General features: G+C 41.4%; 1 protein-coding gene across 1 annotated transcript in view; it reads left to right on the plus strand.

The window, feature by feature from the left end:
• LOC116973292 (nuclear receptor coactivator 7-like) overlaps positions 1–17,580 on the plus strand; it is a 71,372-nt gene extending 53,792 nt beyond the window's left edge. The window contains exons 5-11 of the mRNA XM_033021211.1: positions 2,851–2,958; positions 3,060–3,164; positions 3,365–3,523; positions 5,680–5,864; positions 7,602–8,353; positions 12,032–12,104; positions 17,468–17,580. Of these exons, the coding sequence (XP_032877102.1) occupies positions 2,851–2,958; positions 3,060–3,164; positions 3,365–3,523; positions 5,680–5,864; positions 7,602–8,353; positions 12,032–12,078 (1,356 nt within the window). The 3' untranslated portion in view covers positions 12,079–12,104; positions 17,468–17,580. The remainder of the gene's footprint in view (positions 1–2,850; positions 2,959–3,059; positions 3,165–3,364; positions 3,524–5,679; positions 5,865–7,601; positions 8,354–12,031; positions 12,105–17,467) is intronic.
• Positions 17,581–17,872: the final 292 nt, after the last annotated feature.

Consider the following 17,872-nt stretch of genomic DNA (forward strand, 5'->3'; position numbering starts at 1 on the left):
TCGGTAACTGGCCCGAGAAAAAAATGCAGACATGACATCATTTTATCATGTGATCATTTTCCACGTAGCTGGTCGTAGTTGGTCTTAGGTGTGGAAGACTGAGGTCGAGAGGGGGTCGTAGGAGGTCGTAGACATAGCAGTAGGAGGTCGCAGACATAGTCGTAGGAGGTGTTTTACTTCGACGAGTCATCACGACCTTGACATTTTTTTCAACTCGTCTAGGGTCTTCTAAGCTCGTGGATTAGGTCGTCCAAGTGGGACAGGCCCTTTAGTTTATCAAAAGTTTCTTTATGTATGTTTTTGTTAGTTTATGAGAAGTTTATGTGTGTTTCCTCTCTCTCTCTCCTTCAAGGTTAGTTCTTCTGTTTGCCTTTATTTGCTTCAGTTTTATTTAGTGTCATTTATCACGTTGTGGTTGTAGCTTTTGAAAGATTTAAATGGGTATCAGATTTTTTAAATTAATATAAATTCATAGCGTCACCCGGCTATCTTTCACTACTTGACTAGTGCTCATGAGATGATTTCAGGATGCTCAGATGATCTTCTAACGCGGTCATTGTGCCAAATCCCTTCAGCTGTACCTGCAACTGAAGCTACGGGTGGAATAGTAGACCTTGAAGAGGCATTGACACTTTGGTTTTATGTAGAGGGGTAATAGAGGTAAGGTGTGTGATTTGAGAGTAAAATTTTGAATTTGGCGTTTGAATGGTACAAGGAGACTACAAAGCTCGTAATATCTATTTTTTTTACGCACTGTAATTTTCTACATTTCTACTTTTGGATATGTATGTGGCAATTATGGCTCATGGAATTTTCTCCCACACTATTAGTTATATTCGTAATAACATATTTAAATACTTGAAATTTTTGATCTTTCCCAACCCCTTAAAAAATGTCTGAAGAAGGGACCCGACCCTAAACGTTGTCTAGCCATTCCCTCCATTGAAAGACACAAAATGCTGGAGTAACTCAGTGGGTCAGGCAGCATCTCTGGAGAGAAGGAATAGGTGATGTTTTGGGTCGAGACCCTTCTGCGGGCCGTCCATAGATCCAGCCTGACCTGCTGAGTTCTCCAGCACTTTATGTTTTGCTCTTAAAATAAATCCGTGATCTGCTGAAGAAACAACACGATAGACCACTCTGGAAGTGCAAGTTTTGCTGTACACTTCATACTGTGGAAACCTCATAATACACCCCGAGTGAATTAATGGGGTTAGATTATTTTTTTAATCTGTTGTCTAGAATTAATCGATACCCACCCTATGCACCTTAAATCAGCTTTATTGTATGAAACATTCATGATTATCCATAATGTTTATGCTGGATATATTGACCTACATTCTGTTATCAATATACCAATCTACCAATGTACTATCTCTTTCTGTGTGATTTCAATAGCTACTGTTTCCAACTCTGACCAGATGTCACAGCAGTTCAGATTTACATATAAATAAAAGTCCCGCTGTCCCGCTCCAGGTTTAAACAGAGCAGTTTAGCGTGTGGGAATTTAAACGAAGAGCTGTCGGCTGCAGCGCTTTGGGAATGTATTGCTACCAGCTGGAGCACTATGGGCTTTACACATAGTGCTATGGCCACAGCGCTATGGGTCACAGACTGTTTGGGAAAATTCTCGTATAACAAAGAGTCTTCGGAATTCTCTTTCTCAGTGGAATTTCAGTTGAGCCTTTGTTTATTTTTCAGGCAGTGGTAGAATTCTGGATAAGCTTAGTGGTGAAAGGTTACCAGTGGGATTGCAGTTACATTGGGATTGGCCTTGATTTTACAGAACGGTAAAAGATGGCAGAGTGTGAGAGAGGAAGGGGTAGAGGGAGAGAGGGAGGGGTGGAGAGAGAGAGGAGAGGGACAGAAGGAAAAGGAGGAAAGGAGGGAATAAGAGAGGGAGGGAGGAAAAAAAAGGAAGGAGGAGAGAGGGTGGGAGGAGGGAGGGAAAGGGGGAGGGAGGGAGAGAGCGAGGGAGGGAGGAAATGTTTTAAAAGCGATTTCCGCCCATGAATGAATATTTTGAAAATGGGCGAAGTAAAAAGTAGCATGTTCTCTGGAAAGGCTTATCCTAAAATAATTGATCGGAAGGATCTGATTTTCAGTCAGGATGTCTGTATCATTCAATCAGTGAGCTGTAGATGTGGACGCCATGACGGTAATCGCGAGCACATTAAGATGACGCGAAAAATTACCCATAGCGTACTATGGCTTTGATCTTTGGTCGTGGCTTCACGGGCGCTCGCGCGCATTACGTACCACGTGGCGTGGTGGATGCAAAGCTGTTGTGAGTCGAGGGATATGACGTGACAAGATTAGAAAGAATAGGGATTAAAAATGCAAAATGGCTTCTACATCATCATCTGGTGCTAAAAGCAGGAAGCAGCCGTTCAAACAGCAGTATACAAAGAAATGGCAATGAATGCACTGTCAAGTAAGGTGCGTAGAAGACATGTCAATTGGTAGCAAAGTTATGCATTCTTGTACTCTTACATGGGTATGACTGCACATAAAAAAAAAAAAATCAGCAAAATGGCACCGTGTAAAAATACTGATTTCCTCAGCAAAATACTGATTTTCAGGTACTAGAATACGGAAATGCTCTGAGAAAACTTGGCAGCTCTGGTTCATGGCCCCGACCACGGATGAACAAAGGAGGAGGACTGACTGAACAATGTTGCCTTCCACCACAGTGAGGAATGCTGTGGTGGATGTTTGTGTTAAATTCTATTGTGTATTGTGTGTTCTTTTTAAGTGTATCGCTGCTGGCAAATTCATTTCACTGCACATCAGGTGCATGTGACGAATAAAATTGACTGACTTTTGATTATTTTTGTTTTTAATATACAGGCTGGGTCCCAAGACACCATGAACACCATAGCTTTGAAATTCAATGTTACTCCAAATGAACTTGTGCAGATGAACAAACTTTACAGTCGTGTTGTTGTTCCTGGTCAGGTATGGCTTCACTAATATCAGAAAAAATACAATTAAGCTAATTTAATACTTGACATTAATTTGGAGGTTGCTTAAATTCAAAGTTCCTTTTGTACTTTCAGACTTTGTATGTTCCAGATTCACCACCTGCTGCGGCAGCAATTTCCCCAGTCTGTGGAAGCCTGCTGACTCCTCCCTCATCAGATACAGAGTATGGTAAACTTCCAGTACGTATTGAGCTGTTAAGCAATAGATTGTTCTGAAGATAAATTTTCCTGTTGTTAGATCATAATTTTTAATGTAAAAAAGTAGTTGAACAGATATTAGCTGCAACGTACAAATATTACCTACTGTGGAGCCATTTAAATCGAGAGATATATCTGGTAATTTTACTTGTATGCCTAATTGACCAATCTATCATTTACAGGATGCAGATCGTCCAAGAAAAGTAACTGCTCGGAATTTCCTCTCCTCATCAGTGCATTCACAACCTATTGTGAGAGTAACATCATCTGGTTCAGAAGATGATGAACCACTTACAGAAAAGTTTTTGAAAATGAATTGCAGATACATCACAGATGGCGAGGTAACCACTACAATTAATTTCTAATCAGTTCACATTTTTTTTTCATAATCCATGAATTATCCCTACATTTTTGGTGAGAACTGAGACTTTAGTAAGTTGTCTGTCTGAAATCCTAATGCCCGTGACAGGTTTACTATAGTCTTTCCATTGTCAATTTCTGTTTCATGTTTCCATTGGGATAAAACTGAATTTCTAAAATAATTTTGCACTTCCTTTTATTTACTTACAATATTTTTACATCTCTTTCCCAGGAATAGATTTGGTGCCTTCTTTCTTCTAGGCAGACACTGGTTTGAGGGCGACTTGCTTCCACTCTTATTTGGTGGGTTATGATGTGACTGAAGTCAATTGGGGAGCTGCAGCCTCTTGCACAGATGGGACAGGTGGAGGCTGACAGGGTAATTTGTGAGGTTTTTTGGCTTGGCCCTACTGAAGAAGAAAGTGTGCCAACTGTCTACTTCTTTAATGACACCATCTTCTACCTGTTATGTTTAAATCACTGGTGGTGCCAATATCAAATTGTCCAAGTTCCTGAGTGAGAAAGGCTGAACAGCGTACAATTCTCTGTTGGAATTGTCCATAGTGGGCCTAACTTTTCGAAACCCAAGCTTTTTATTGTGGAGTGGAAGATATCCACGGGTGGTTTCTTTTAACATGAAGTAGCCATTGCATACCAACTACTATACAGATGTCACAGAGCAAAATCTTGATCACGTGACTCTCCTGCATGACTCTTATCCACATATTGTGATCATAATAACATTTCTAAACCTATCACTGAATTCTTCACCAATAATCTTCAAGATTATTTTATTATTTTCAATATTTAAAGTGGAAAATACCAGTAAAAATGCCCAATAATCCCCTTTCTTCAAAATATTGATTACACCACTGTATACTTATTCGTTTAGAAGATGAGGGGGAGGTGGTTGAAATTAATGTCTTGTTCTGTTGATTCTTTAGTCAATGTTTTATAGAGAAAATCAATTTGGCTGGCTACTTTATGCTGGATATATTGACCTACATTCTGTTATCAATATACCAATCTACCAATGTACTATCTCTTTCAGTACATTCAGTACACAAATGTGAGCATGTAAAATATACAAGCAAAAGTCAATATTGGATGAAAAAGAAATGTGCAACACTGAAAGATAAAGGAGGTTTAGATTTGCACTTGTCTTTCACAATTTTAGGATTTGCTGAATCATTTTACTGATTTTTAAATTTTGGAAATGTAGTTACTAATATAATATAAGAATTTATAGACTAAGTGTTACGGACAGCAATGGGATTATTAGAGTTCTGCAGATAACTTCCCTGTTTTTTGTGCTATGAGATCTTTTACATCTGGCCAAGAGGGCAGGCAGAGGTCTTGGTCTATTGGCTCATCAGAAGAGTAGCACCACTGACAATGGAGCACACTGAGTACTGCACTTCAGAGTTGCCCCAAAGTTTTGTGCTTCAACCGTTGAAGATTGAACCCACAAAAATCTGACTGAGGTGAAGGTACTGCCATCTGAGCTGTGGCTGAAACCAATTGTATGGATGCCCATTATCGTCACTCCAGCTAACTTTATTCACTGTCCAGAACTGTTCACAACTTTGCTACATTTACTCCAGCAGTATGTCTTTATCATTGCATTTCTGTCTCTGAGTTATATATTCTTTCATATGTTATGTCATATGGAGTTCAACTGTTGGATATACACCTATGGTTACCTCACTGAGCAATTTCACTTTGACTTACTTGATGGTCTCATTTCAGGCTACTTCATGTAGTTTATCAAAGTTCTTCAATACAGTGCTGTGTGAGTTTTGTGTTGAGAATACAGTATCAAGTGTTGAATGAAATGTGCATTTACTGCCTCTGTTAAAGAGTTAGCGGGGTGTTCCTTCCCATTGTGCTATTTGAAGCATGATATCTCCTTAGGCCATTAGCACCAAAAAATGTTTAAATCGATACATATCATTGCCGTTTGTGAGATCTTCCTTTTCTTACATAACTGTCTCTGACCATTACCTTTTATGTGAAGATATGTGAAATTTATAGTACATAACTTTGCTTTTAATAAAATGAAAGCTGTAACTGAATCATTTCTAGATTTCCCTTTTGTTGCACATCTAATTGCATGTAATGTTTCCCCTCTCATCAGGGAGTTGTTGGAGGAGTTATGATTGTCACTCCAAATAATATAATGTTTGATCCACATAAATCCGATTCCCTTGTAATTGAAAATGGATGTGAGGAATACGGACTAATTTGTCCCATGGAAGAAGTCATATCCATTGCCTTATACCATGATATCTCACACATGAAGATTAAAGATGCTCTTCCATCGTAAGTAGTTTACATTGAGACAAACGTAATAACTATTTCAGTTGGGAAAAGTATTTTGCTTTTGTATATTTGCATGCCTTGTATTGTAAAATTGTAGTGCAATATATAAATTATTTGATCAGGCATACTTAAACTTAGCCAAAGTGTCTCAAAAACGTACAGAGATTTAAACTAAAAGTATTAAATCTCCCACAAAGAAAATTACATTGCTCTTTCTAAAACTAACTAGACCAAGTGTTCCCCCAACGTGCGGTTGCGGGGAGGGGGGGCAGCATGCGGCTTCACACACACTAACTACCCCCCTCCCCTCCCGCAAACACGCTAACTACCCCCTTGATATTATATTAATATTATTAATTTGCTCCTTTTACCCCATTACGGCCCTATCTACTGACGCATAGCCCCCAACTCACAGGCGCTTCTAGAGAGTGAGGGCAGAGACACAGAGAGAGAGAGGGGCAGAGACAGAGAGAGGGGCAAGAGGGAGAGGGGGTGGAGGGGAGGAGGCGAGGGAGGGTGGTAAGGGAGGGGGACAGGTGGGGGGAAGGGAGGGGGAGAGGTGGGGGGAAGGGAGGGGGGAGGGGTGAGAGTGGAGGGTGAGGGGGGTACGGATTGGAGGAGCGAAGGGGTGAGGGGGGGAGAGAAGGGGGGAGGGAGGAGGAGAGGGGAAGAAAGGGGAGAGGGGTAGGGAGATGGATAGTGGGGAGAGGGGGAATAGTGGGGAGGGGTAAGGAGGGGAGAGGCAGGGGGAGAGAGGGTGTGTGTGGAGAGAGAAGGGGAAGGGGCGGGAGATGAGGGGTGTGGGGGAGAGGAGGGGTAGGAAGGGAGAGGAGGGGGAGGAGTGGGGAGAGGGCGAGTGGGGGTGATGGGGAGGGGGAGAGGGAAGAAGGATGGGGAGAGGATGGGGGAGAGAGAGGGAGAGGGCGGACCTGAACTTGGTGAGCGGGCGGCTCGGACGGGGCCTACTGCAAGCGGGCAGCGAGCCTTGGCAGCTCTCGCGTGACGATTCCCTGTGTCCCTGCGATCAACGGAGGAATTGAGCCATTCAGAATTCAGAAGCAAGCCGGTGGCCTCCGGTGACCAGCTGTAACCTGCTGTGACCTCCGATGACCTCCTGAGCTGCAGAGCATTTTGAGAACGGGGGTGTGGGGGGGGGGGGGGTTGGAGTGAGCGGGCAGGTGGGCCTCGATTGGTGGGAATGTGGGCATTGTGACATCAGCAGCTCAAGCGGCGATTATATATATTTTTTAAGTGAGTTTTGTGATCAATTTTATTCAAAATCTGGGGCTTTAATTGACCAAGGAGTGGATTTCTGAACTCATAAGATAAATCCCTACCGAAATTGTAAAAATCTCCGCGTTTTTGCGTCTGGTTTTCGAGGAGATACGTTGCAAATGCAAAATGCCGTTCACCCACACACACACATAGTTTTAATAGATATAAGATAACATTGAAAATGTTTATTCACTGCATTGCTATTTACTTTGCCTGAATGCTTTAAAACTATAAAATTAACAATTTTGAATTTGTTTTACCTTCCTATGATTTCATTGTTTAAAGAGTACCAAACGTTCTGATATTTGTTAACACCTTTGCTACATTTTAATTGCATATTTTATATTATTTTCTTCATTACATTTGATTTCATTTCAAGATTTTAGATTTTGTTCAACATTTTTGTGTTCATTTTTATTTTTTATTTAACATCCCAAATGCCTGCATCATTTATCCTGACAGTGATGTACCAAAGGATCTCTCTCCCCTGTATAGGCCTGGAGATTGGGATGATCTATCAGCTGAAAAGGATCTAAATCCATTTAATCGTTTCAAGGCCATGAGTAAAAATCGACAGGTGAAGGATCATGATTCTTCAGAAAACCATTATCCTCTCCGCAAAAGTATGGAAGATACATCTGATGAATTGTTTACTGAACTTGCATCATCCCCGGTAAAAGAGGAAAGTGCTGCAGAATTTGCAAATGGTATTTATAGAGATGTAGTTGAAGGAAAGTCAGAAGTGGCTGCAACTCGCTCTATCTTGAAAAGCCATGGTTATTACAAGGATGATTCCACTACTGAGGAGGAAGCTACAGATATGTCTGATGCTGTGGAGTGTATGAAACATGCCTCACTTGTGAAAAATTATGAGACCAATGACCAACAAACTATACTTGAAAAATCGTTACTGGGACCCACCTCAAAAATGTGTATTCATTCTTCTGAAAGTCCATCTTTAATATTTGGTGTTCCTTCAGATCATGGTATTTCTGGGGACAGTGAAATTACCTTCAACAGTGATATAACAGCAAAGGGAACCTACCTAGAAAAGTACGTGAGCAAAGGGAGCAAGGTTCCCACAATGCAGGATTTTCCATCTGATATTGGTCCAGACACGAGTACAAAATCATCTTTGAATGAAGATAATGAAGAAGCTGGCTGTCAATCAGAAATTCAAGCATTCTTTAACAAACTTAAAGGACCAATTGAAGGTAAATAGCAAATATTCAATTTTGTTGGAATCATTGAAAAAGTACAGTGCCCTCCATAATGTTTGGGACAATAACCCATCATTTATTTATTTGCCTCTGTACTCCACAATTTGAGATTTGTAATAGAAAAAATCACATGCGGTTAAAGTGCACATTGTCAGATTTTATTAAAGGGTATTTTTATACATTTTCGTTTCACTATGTAAAAATTACATAGTTTCTCCACCATTTCAGGGCACAATAATGTTTGGGACACATGGCTTCACAGCTTGTTTGTAATTTCTCAGGTGTGTTCAATTGCCTCCTTAAAGCAGGTATAAGAGAGCTCTCAGCACCTACTCTTTCCTCCAGCCTTTCCATCACCTTTGAAAACGTTTATTGCTGTTTTATCAACATGAGGACCAAAGTTGTGCCAATAAAAGTCAAAGAAGCCATTATGAGACTGAGAAACTGTTAGAGATCAGCCATTCCTTAAGGGCCTGTCCCACGAGCATGCGACTCCATGCGGCAAGCGCGACCTAAAGGGCCTGTCCCACGAGCATGCGACTGCATGCGGCAAGCGCGACCAAACCAGAAGCGGGAGCCACGCGGTGGTCGAGTGAGTGACATGAAGTTCGAGCGAAGTCCGCGGAAGTTCGCTCGTGACATACGGCGTCGAGGCGGTGCGTACGGCGTTGAGGCGGCTACGGGCCGGCATGCCATTGCCGCGCAGAATTTTTGAAAACGGTCAGTTTTTCGGAGTCCCGCGCGATGTCGGGGCCAGCTCCGCACAACTCCATGCGGCTCCGGCGATCGAAGTGGGACCGGCCCCGCGAGGCCGTACGGCTCAAGCGACCACGTTAGGTCGCGCTTGCCGCATGGAGTCGCATGCTTGTGGGACAGGCCCTTTAGGTCGCGCTTACCGCATACAGGTCGCATGCTCATGGGACAGGCCCTTTAGGCTTACCAAAATCAACTGTTTGGAACATCATTAAGGAGATAGAGAGTACAGGTGAGCTTACTAATCACAAAGGGACTGGCAGGCCAAGGAAAACCTCCACAGCTGATGACAAAAGAATTATCTCCATAATAAAGAAAAATCCCCAAACACCTCTCTGACAAATCAGAAACACTCTTCAGGAGTTGGGTGTGGATTTGTCAATGACCACTGTCTGCAGAAGACTTCATGCACAGAAATACAGAGGCATGTATGGCTGCTGAAGGTACTGGCTCACTTATCTTCATTGATGAAAGCTTATCTTAATTGATACAGAAGGCTTCCCGACGGGGGACGGCTGTGGACTGGGAACACAGCCGGAGGCCTTTATTGAGGCGCCGCAGTCTCAATGCCTCCCGGATCACCACGTAGAGGCCCGGTTCGGGGCCCGGCCGGGGCCTCGTGGGTAGAAGCCTGGGACGAGCGAAGCGGCCGACGGAGCCCGCGGCTGGAGCCCAGGTCGGCACCACGGAGGCGTGAAGTGGGGCGTCGACAGGGGTGAGGCCTCAGCGGTGAGCAGCGACGATGGGGCCTCGGCGGTGGTGAAGTCTTGCGACGGCGGCGATGCCTCATGGGTCGATCCACGGTCGATGAGAGCGTGGAGAACCACTGTGAGGGGGGATGGGAAGAACAATGGAGGAGAGAGGGGATGGACAATGGGGGGAGAACAAAGGACAATGTGGACCCGGCGTGGGGGAACTGCTGTGGTGGGGGAAGGGGGAGAAAAAAGGGGAGCCGACGTGCTTTGTAACTAAGTCAGCGCCGTAGGTGGCTGCTATTTGTATACATTGTGTATGCAAGCAAAGAATCTCACTGTGCTTAGTCACATGTGACAATAAAGTATTCCTATCCTGTCCTATCCTTACTGCTGATGGTAGTAGCATAATGAATTCTGAAAGGTATAGACACATCCTATCTGCTCAAGTTCAAAGAAATACCTCAAAACTCATTCGCTGGCAGTTCATTCTACAGCAAGCCAATGATCCCAAACATACTGCTAAAGCAACAAAGGAGTTTTTCAAAACTAAAAAATGGTCAGTTCTTGAGTGGCCAAGTCAATCACCCGATCTGAACCCAATTGAGCATGCCTTTTATATGCTGAAGAGAAAACTGGAGGGGTCTAGCCCCCAAAACAAGCATAAGTTAAAGATGGCTGCAATACAGGCCTGGCTGAGCATCACCAGAGAAGACACCCAGCGTGATGTCCGTGAATCGCAGACTTCAAGCAGTCATTGCATGCAAAGGATTTGCAATAAAATACTAAGCATGACTACTTTCATTTACATGACATTGCTGTGTCCCATACATTATGGTGCCCTGAAATGGGGGGATTATGTATTGACACTGCTGTAATTTCTACATGGTGAAACCAAATGTATAAAAATGGCCTTTATTAAAATCTGACAATGTGCACTTTAACCACACCTGATTCTTTTTCTATTACAAATCTCAAATTGTGGAGTACAGAGGCAAATAAATAAATGATGGGTCTTTGTCCCAAACATTATGGAAGGCACTGTAAATGCTTGTCTGGCTCATCATGCTTTGTCACTTTTTTGAATAAGCATTGCAGTGATTGCAGTTTTGGTTGAATTAATAGGGCAACTGTCAGCTGTTTATCAGATCTGATTGAATCACACACAGATTTTGAAGCTGCCACCTGCCAAAATTTCTCACTATTCCAGTTTGGGCACCAGAGATTTATACTGGATGCCCTAACATCCTTCTTTATCTCTTGCCCTATCCCTAAATTTCTGCTTCCACTTTTCTTCAGATAGCTCATGGATGTCTGGGATTAAGATTATTTATGTTGCTGCCTCAGTCACTTCATCTACTTTCAGCCGACAAGGCAAAAATTCAAATGTTTCTCTTCTAGTCCCAAGCTCTTGTATTCCATAGTGCTCTCCCTTGACTACTTGTGCCCTTTGCAAACTCATTACTTTCATCAGATCCGTCTCCAGTTCCCTAGTACCTGTCCACAAATCTGTTGACCAATGTCTAAATTACTCCAATTCTCTAACTCACTTGATGTCACAGACTTGTCCAGCACAAACATTGTCCTTTTAGTCCACCCCATCCATGCCGACATTTTTTTGCCCATCTCTACTAATCCCATTTGCCTATTTTAGATACATATCCTTCTATGCTCATGATAGCTCTATTATATCCTTCTAAGCTCACGATAGCACTCTTTAAGTGCTTGTCTAATTGCCTCTTTAACATAGTAATTAATCCTCATTCCACCATCACCGTGAAAATAGACCTTTTCCTCAAATCCTCCTTCCTCCCTTCAACATAGAAGGGTCAAACGTTTAAACCTTTACTCTCTTGTTTTGAAATCTCTACCATTGGAAAAAGTTTCTGACTATCCTATTATGCTTCTTATTTTAAATTCCTCTCTTAGTTTGCCCTTCTGCCTCCTTCGGTCCTGGGAAAGCAAGACCAGCTGATCCAATCTTTTTCCCCATAACTAAAGTCCGCCAATACAAGCAACATCTGATTATCAATGTTTTCTCTCCACAAATATTGTTTTTCTCATCTTTAAATCTGCTGTCATCACCCCTTTAATTAAAAAAAAGCAACTACCCTTCATTCTTTTAACCTGCTGTTCCATCTCCAGCATTCCTTCCCTCTTGGACATATAGCCTCCCAAATGCATGTCTATTTTTCTTGAAACTTTTTATTTGAATCCTTCCAACCAGGTTTCCAGCTCTGCCACAAAACTGGAGAAACTCTGATCAGTCACTAGTGACATCCAATGTGACATTAATTAAGGTAATCCATCCTTTTCCACCTTGACCATTCTGCAAACCTGATGTGGTTGACCACACCATTCTCTTCTTACATGTCTTTGTGGCTTGATGGTATTGCACTTGCCTTCCGTTATGAGTGATCTGTTCATTGCCAGGGAATCACTAGTATTGCTAATTTTTGGACAACTACATCTTTATATCTGGTTTCTCAAATCTATTTTCTTCTCACCTACTCTTTCTCATCTACATGATGCTCCTCTGTAAAATAATCCAAAATATTGGCATAATTTTCCAAATGTTCACTGTAAGACATAATTTATCGCACCAATTCATCCTTTGATCTTTTTGCCTCAAGTTTTTTAATTGTTCGTACCTCATCTCGAACTAGATGTTTAAATGTCTCAATTATTTATGATAGACTCAAAATGCTGGAGTAACTCAGCAGGTGAGGCAGCATCTCTGGAGAGAAGGAATGGGCGACGTTTCGGTTCGAGACCCTTCTTCAGACTGATGTCGGGAGGGGGCGGGGCAAAGATTGAATGTAGGTGGAGACAGTAAGACTAATGGGAGAACTGGGAAGGGGATAGAGAGAGAGAAAGCAAGGGCTATCAATTATTTATGCTATTGTCTTTGTCTTTTTCCTAATAAAATTTGAAATTGGTCTCAAATTTGATGTAAGTGCAATTTTAGAACATGGATTCTTGGCAACTTTAAGATCAACCATTATTACCCCAGAACATCTCTATCTTAGCCCCTTAGAGTAATAGAGTGATATCATGTGGAAACAGGCCCTTCAACCCAACTTGCCCACACCAGCCAACATGTCCCAGCTACACTCGTCCCACCTGCCTGCATTTGGTCCATATCCATCCAAACTTGTAGTGTCCATGTACCTGTCTAACTCTTTCTTAAATGTTGGGATAGTCCCAGCCTCAACTACCTTCTCTGGCAGCTTGTTCCATACACCCACCACCCTTTGTGTAAAAAAGTTACCCCACAGATTCCTATTACATCTTTTCCCCTTCACCTTGAACCTATGTCCTCTGGTCCTCGATTCCCCTACTCTGGGCAAGAGATTCTGTGCATCTACCTGATCTATTCCTCTCATGATCTTATACACCTCTATGAGACCACCCCTCATCCTCCTGCGCTCCAAGGAATAGAGACCCAGCCTACTCAACCTCTCCCTATAGCTCAGATCCGCTGAACACAATACTCTAAATGCAATCTCACCAAAGCCTTATACAACTGCAACATGACCTCTAAACTTCTTTACCTTGTGAAGCCCTTACTGAAGCCCTTACCATGCCTAGATTGCCATCAAGCTTGGTAATTCATATGTATAGTTGGAATCTGACCCCGTTTTATTCCCTATAAACTTCTGTAAGTGTGTTCTTATAGTAACCATATAACCATATAACAATTACAGCACGGAAACAGGCCATCTCGACCCTTCTAGTCCGTGCCGAACACGTATTCTCCCCTAGTCCCATATACCTGCGCTCAGACCATAACCCTCCATTCCTTTCCCGTCCATATAACTATCCAATTTATTTTTAAATGATAAAATCGAACCTGCCTCCACCACCTTCACTGGAAGCTCATTCCACACAGCCACCACTCTCTGAGTAAAGAAGTTCCCCCTCATGTTACCCCTAAACTTCTGTCCCTTAATTCTCAAGTCATGTCCCCTTGTTTGAATCTTCCCTACTCTCAGTGGGAAAAGCTTATCCACGTCAACTCTGTCTATCCCTCTCATCATTTTAAAGACCTCTATCAAGTCCCCCCTTAACCTTCTGCGCTCCAAAGAATAAAGCCCTAACTTGTTTAACCTTTCTCTGTAACTTAGTTGCTGAAACCCAGGCAACATTCTAGTAAATCTCCTCTGTACTCTCTCTATTTTGTTGACATCCTTCCTATAATTAGGTGACCAAAATTGTACACCATACTCCAGAATTGGCCTCACCAATGCCTTGTACAATTTTAACATTACATCCCAACTTCTATACTCAATGCTCTGATTTATAAAAGCCAGCACACCAAAAGCTTTCTTTACCACCCTATCTACATGAGATTCCACTTTCAGGGAACTGTGCAGTTATTCCAAGATCCCTCTGTTCACCTGCATTCTTCAATTCCCTACCATTTACCATGTACGTCAGCATTAAACTCCATCTGCCATCTTTCAGCCCACTCTTCCAACCGGCATAAATCTCTCTGTAGACTTTGAAAATCTACTTCATTATCCACAACCCCACCTATCTTAGTATCATCTGCATACTTACTAATCCAATTTACCACACCATCATCCAGATCATTGATGTACATGACAAACAACAGTGGACCCAACACAGATCCCTGTGGCACCCCACTAGTCACTGGCCTCCAACCTGACAAACAACCATCCACCATTACTCTCTGGCATCTCCCATTCAGCCACTGTTGAATCCATCTTGCTACTCCACCATTAATACCCAACCATTGAACCTTTTTAACCAACCTTCTGTGAGGAACCTTGTCAAAGGCCTTACTGAAGTCCATATATACAACATCCATGGCTTTACCCTCATCAATTTCCCGAGTAACCTCTTCAAAAAATTCAAGAAGATTAGTCAAACATGACCTTCCAGGCACAAATCCATGTTGACTGCTCCTAATCAGACCCTGTTTATCCAGATGCTTATATATATTATCTCTAAGTATCCTTTCCATTAATTTGCCCACCACTGACGTCAAACTAACAGGTCTATAATTGCTAGGTTTACTCTTAGACCCCTTCTTAAACAATGGAACAACATGCGCAGTACGCCAATCCTCCGGCACTATTGCCGTTTCTAATTACATTTGAAATATTTCTGTCATAGCCCCTGCTATTTCTACACTAACTTCCCTCAATGTCCTAGGGAATATCCTGTCCGGACCTGGAGACTTATCCACTTTTATATTTCTCAAAAGTGTCAGTACTTCCTCTTCTTTGAATCTCATAGTTTCCATAGCTACTCTACTTGTTTCCCTTACCTCACATAATTCAATATCCTTCTCCTTGGTGAATACCGAAGAAAAGAAATTGTTCAATATCTCCTCCATCTCTTTTGGCTCTGCAGATAGCTGTCCACTCTGATTCTCTAATGGACCAATTTTATCCCTCGTTATCCTTTTGCTATTAATATAGCTGTAGAAACCCTTTGGATTTACCAAAGCAACCTCATATCTTCTTTTAGCTTTTCTAATTTCTTTCTTAAGACTCTTTTTACATTCTTTATACTCCTCAAGCACCTCATTTACTCCATGCTGCCTATAATTATTGTAGATATCTCTCTTTTTCCGAACTAAGTGTCCAATTTCCCTTGAAAACCATGGCTCTTTCCAATTTTTACTATTTCCTTTCAACCGAACAGGGACATAAAGATTCTGTACTCTTAAAATTTCACCTTTAAATGTCCTCCATTTCTCTTCCACATCTTTCCCATAAAACAAACTGTCCCAATTTACTCCTTTTAAATCCTTTCGCATCTCCTCAAAGTTAGCCTTTCTCCAATCAAAAATCTCAACCCTAGGTCCAGTTCTGACCCTCTCCATAATTATATTGAAACTAATGGTATTGTGATCACTGGTCCCGAACTGTTCCCCAACGCATACCTCTGCCACCTGACCCGTGTCATTTCCTAACAGGAGGTCCAGCACCGCCCCTTCTCTAGTAGGTACTTCTATGTATTGCTGTAAAAAACTATCCTGCACACATTTTACAAACTCCAACCCATCCAGCCCATTTACAGAATGTGTTTCCCAGTCTATGTGTGGAAAATTGAAATCTCCCACAATCACTACCTTGTGCTTACTACTAATATCTGCAATCTCCTTACATATTTGCTCTTCCAATTCTCGCTCCCCATTTGGCGGTCTATAATACACCCCTACCCCTATAAGTGTTGCTACCCCTTTCCCATTTCTCAGTTCCACCCAAATAGCCTCCCTTACTTATCCCATTGATTTAATTCTTTGTTTTGCCTCATAGTTGAACCACATTTCAGTATATAAAAAATCTTTGTTGTTTCAAATCTGTCCAAGGTTTTGATGTTCTTCTATAATCTCCTCTAACCCAAGACTATTTGGATATTTACATTGTTATTCCCAACTCTTGCACGTCTCTGAATTTAATCACTGCTCAATTAGAGGCCACCTCTTCAGCTGTCAAGGCCTTAATTACAGGAATGATTTTTTCCCCTCCTTTTTAAGATGCTCCTTAAAACATAATCCACAGTGTCATATGCACTAGTATCACCCAATGGCTTGACATTGCTTTACTAGACTGGTAATTCTTCTAAACTGGTAAGAACTTTGAAATGTCTTCTTTGGTAATTGTCCAATATAGATGGGATTTATTCTTATTTGCTGGACGTGCACTTATCACAGAGTGTTTATGGTGCAGGAGGAGGCTATTTGGCTTGTCAAGAATAATTCAACTAGTTACACTTCCCCACTCTCCAAATTGTCCTAATTTCTTTCATTTCAGATTATCCAATTTTTTGAATGCTGCAATTAAATTTGCCTTCACCTGGCAATTCCTCCTCGCATCACATTGTGTGTATGGAGGGAAAAAACCCGTTGGTTCTAATGTCGATCATTTCCATTCCATTCCTCCTCAGATCTTCATTCCTCCACTGCTGGAATAGTTTCTTTCTATATACGCTCTTTTTCTTGTTCATGATATAAACACTGCTACACAATTCCTTGTAAGTATTCCCTTTTTCAGGAACAACCTCAGCTTCTCCAGTATATCCACAGAATTAGTCTCATATCATTGGAATTAATTTGATAAAAGCCTTCAAACCTTTCCTAAAGTGCATTTAAACTTTCTTTACAAATTCCCTGCATTTCTTTGAAAATACAAGAGAAATGTATTTTCACATTTGCTTTATGGAAAAAATTGTTGGAATTTTATCATCATCTTCCAATGATAATGACTAGGTGCCCTAATTGTAGTTTTAAAATATTCCAAGGCGTTTCACGGCAGTGTGAGAGGAAAACTAAAGAAGAATGTGACCAAAACTTCTATTCATCATTTACTTTTTAAAGGGTATCTGGTTGAGAGGAAGATAATTAGAAGCCAGAGTAGCATGATCTAATATTATTTATCTCTTTCCAAAAGAAAGTATCAACTTTGAAGTTAAAAGTTAAACTGACTAATCTGAATCTCAACCTTTTCTTTCTTCTGGTTACTCTTTTAGCTATATTGTTCAATATCCTATTCGCTTAGATTGATGCTCATCATTGGGTGAACAAAATATATTAAGATTTGTATGTCTTCACCCTTTGTTGTTCCAACACCATTGCAAAGATGCTCATTTTCTCGTGTAATTGTACTGCTTACTTTAATTTTTTTAGACATGCTTCCATCAAAGGAAGAGAAGAGCAAGAAACCACCTATGTTCCTTTGCATTAAACTTGGGAAACCTATGCGAAAGTCATTTGTGTCATATAGCATGACGACAATACACCAATATGTGAAGAGGGAGAAGCAGCCAGAATATTGGTTTGCAGTTCCACAAGAAAGGCGAGTTCTTGAACGTTAAGGCAGTATGATTTAAATTTGCTGTCTGGCTATTTTGAAGAAATGTACACTTCAGCTTATTTTAAATTGCAACTTTGCAATAATTTGAAACATTTGTTTTATTGGAATCAATAACGAGAATTTTTATTTTTCAGGACATTTAATTCAGGGAAAATTCCTTCTTCACAAAGTTAAAGTTTGTCTCGCAAATTTAAATTAGAGCTTTTTCTAACATTACT

This window comes from Amblyraja radiata, chromosome 5, assembly GCF_010909765.2.
Source record: "Amblyraja radiata isolate CabotCenter1 chromosome 5, sAmbRad1.1.pri, whole genome shotgun sequence".
Taxonomy (NCBI): Eukaryota; Metazoa; Chordata; class Chondrichthyes; order Rajiformes; family Rajidae; genus Amblyraja; species Amblyraja radiata.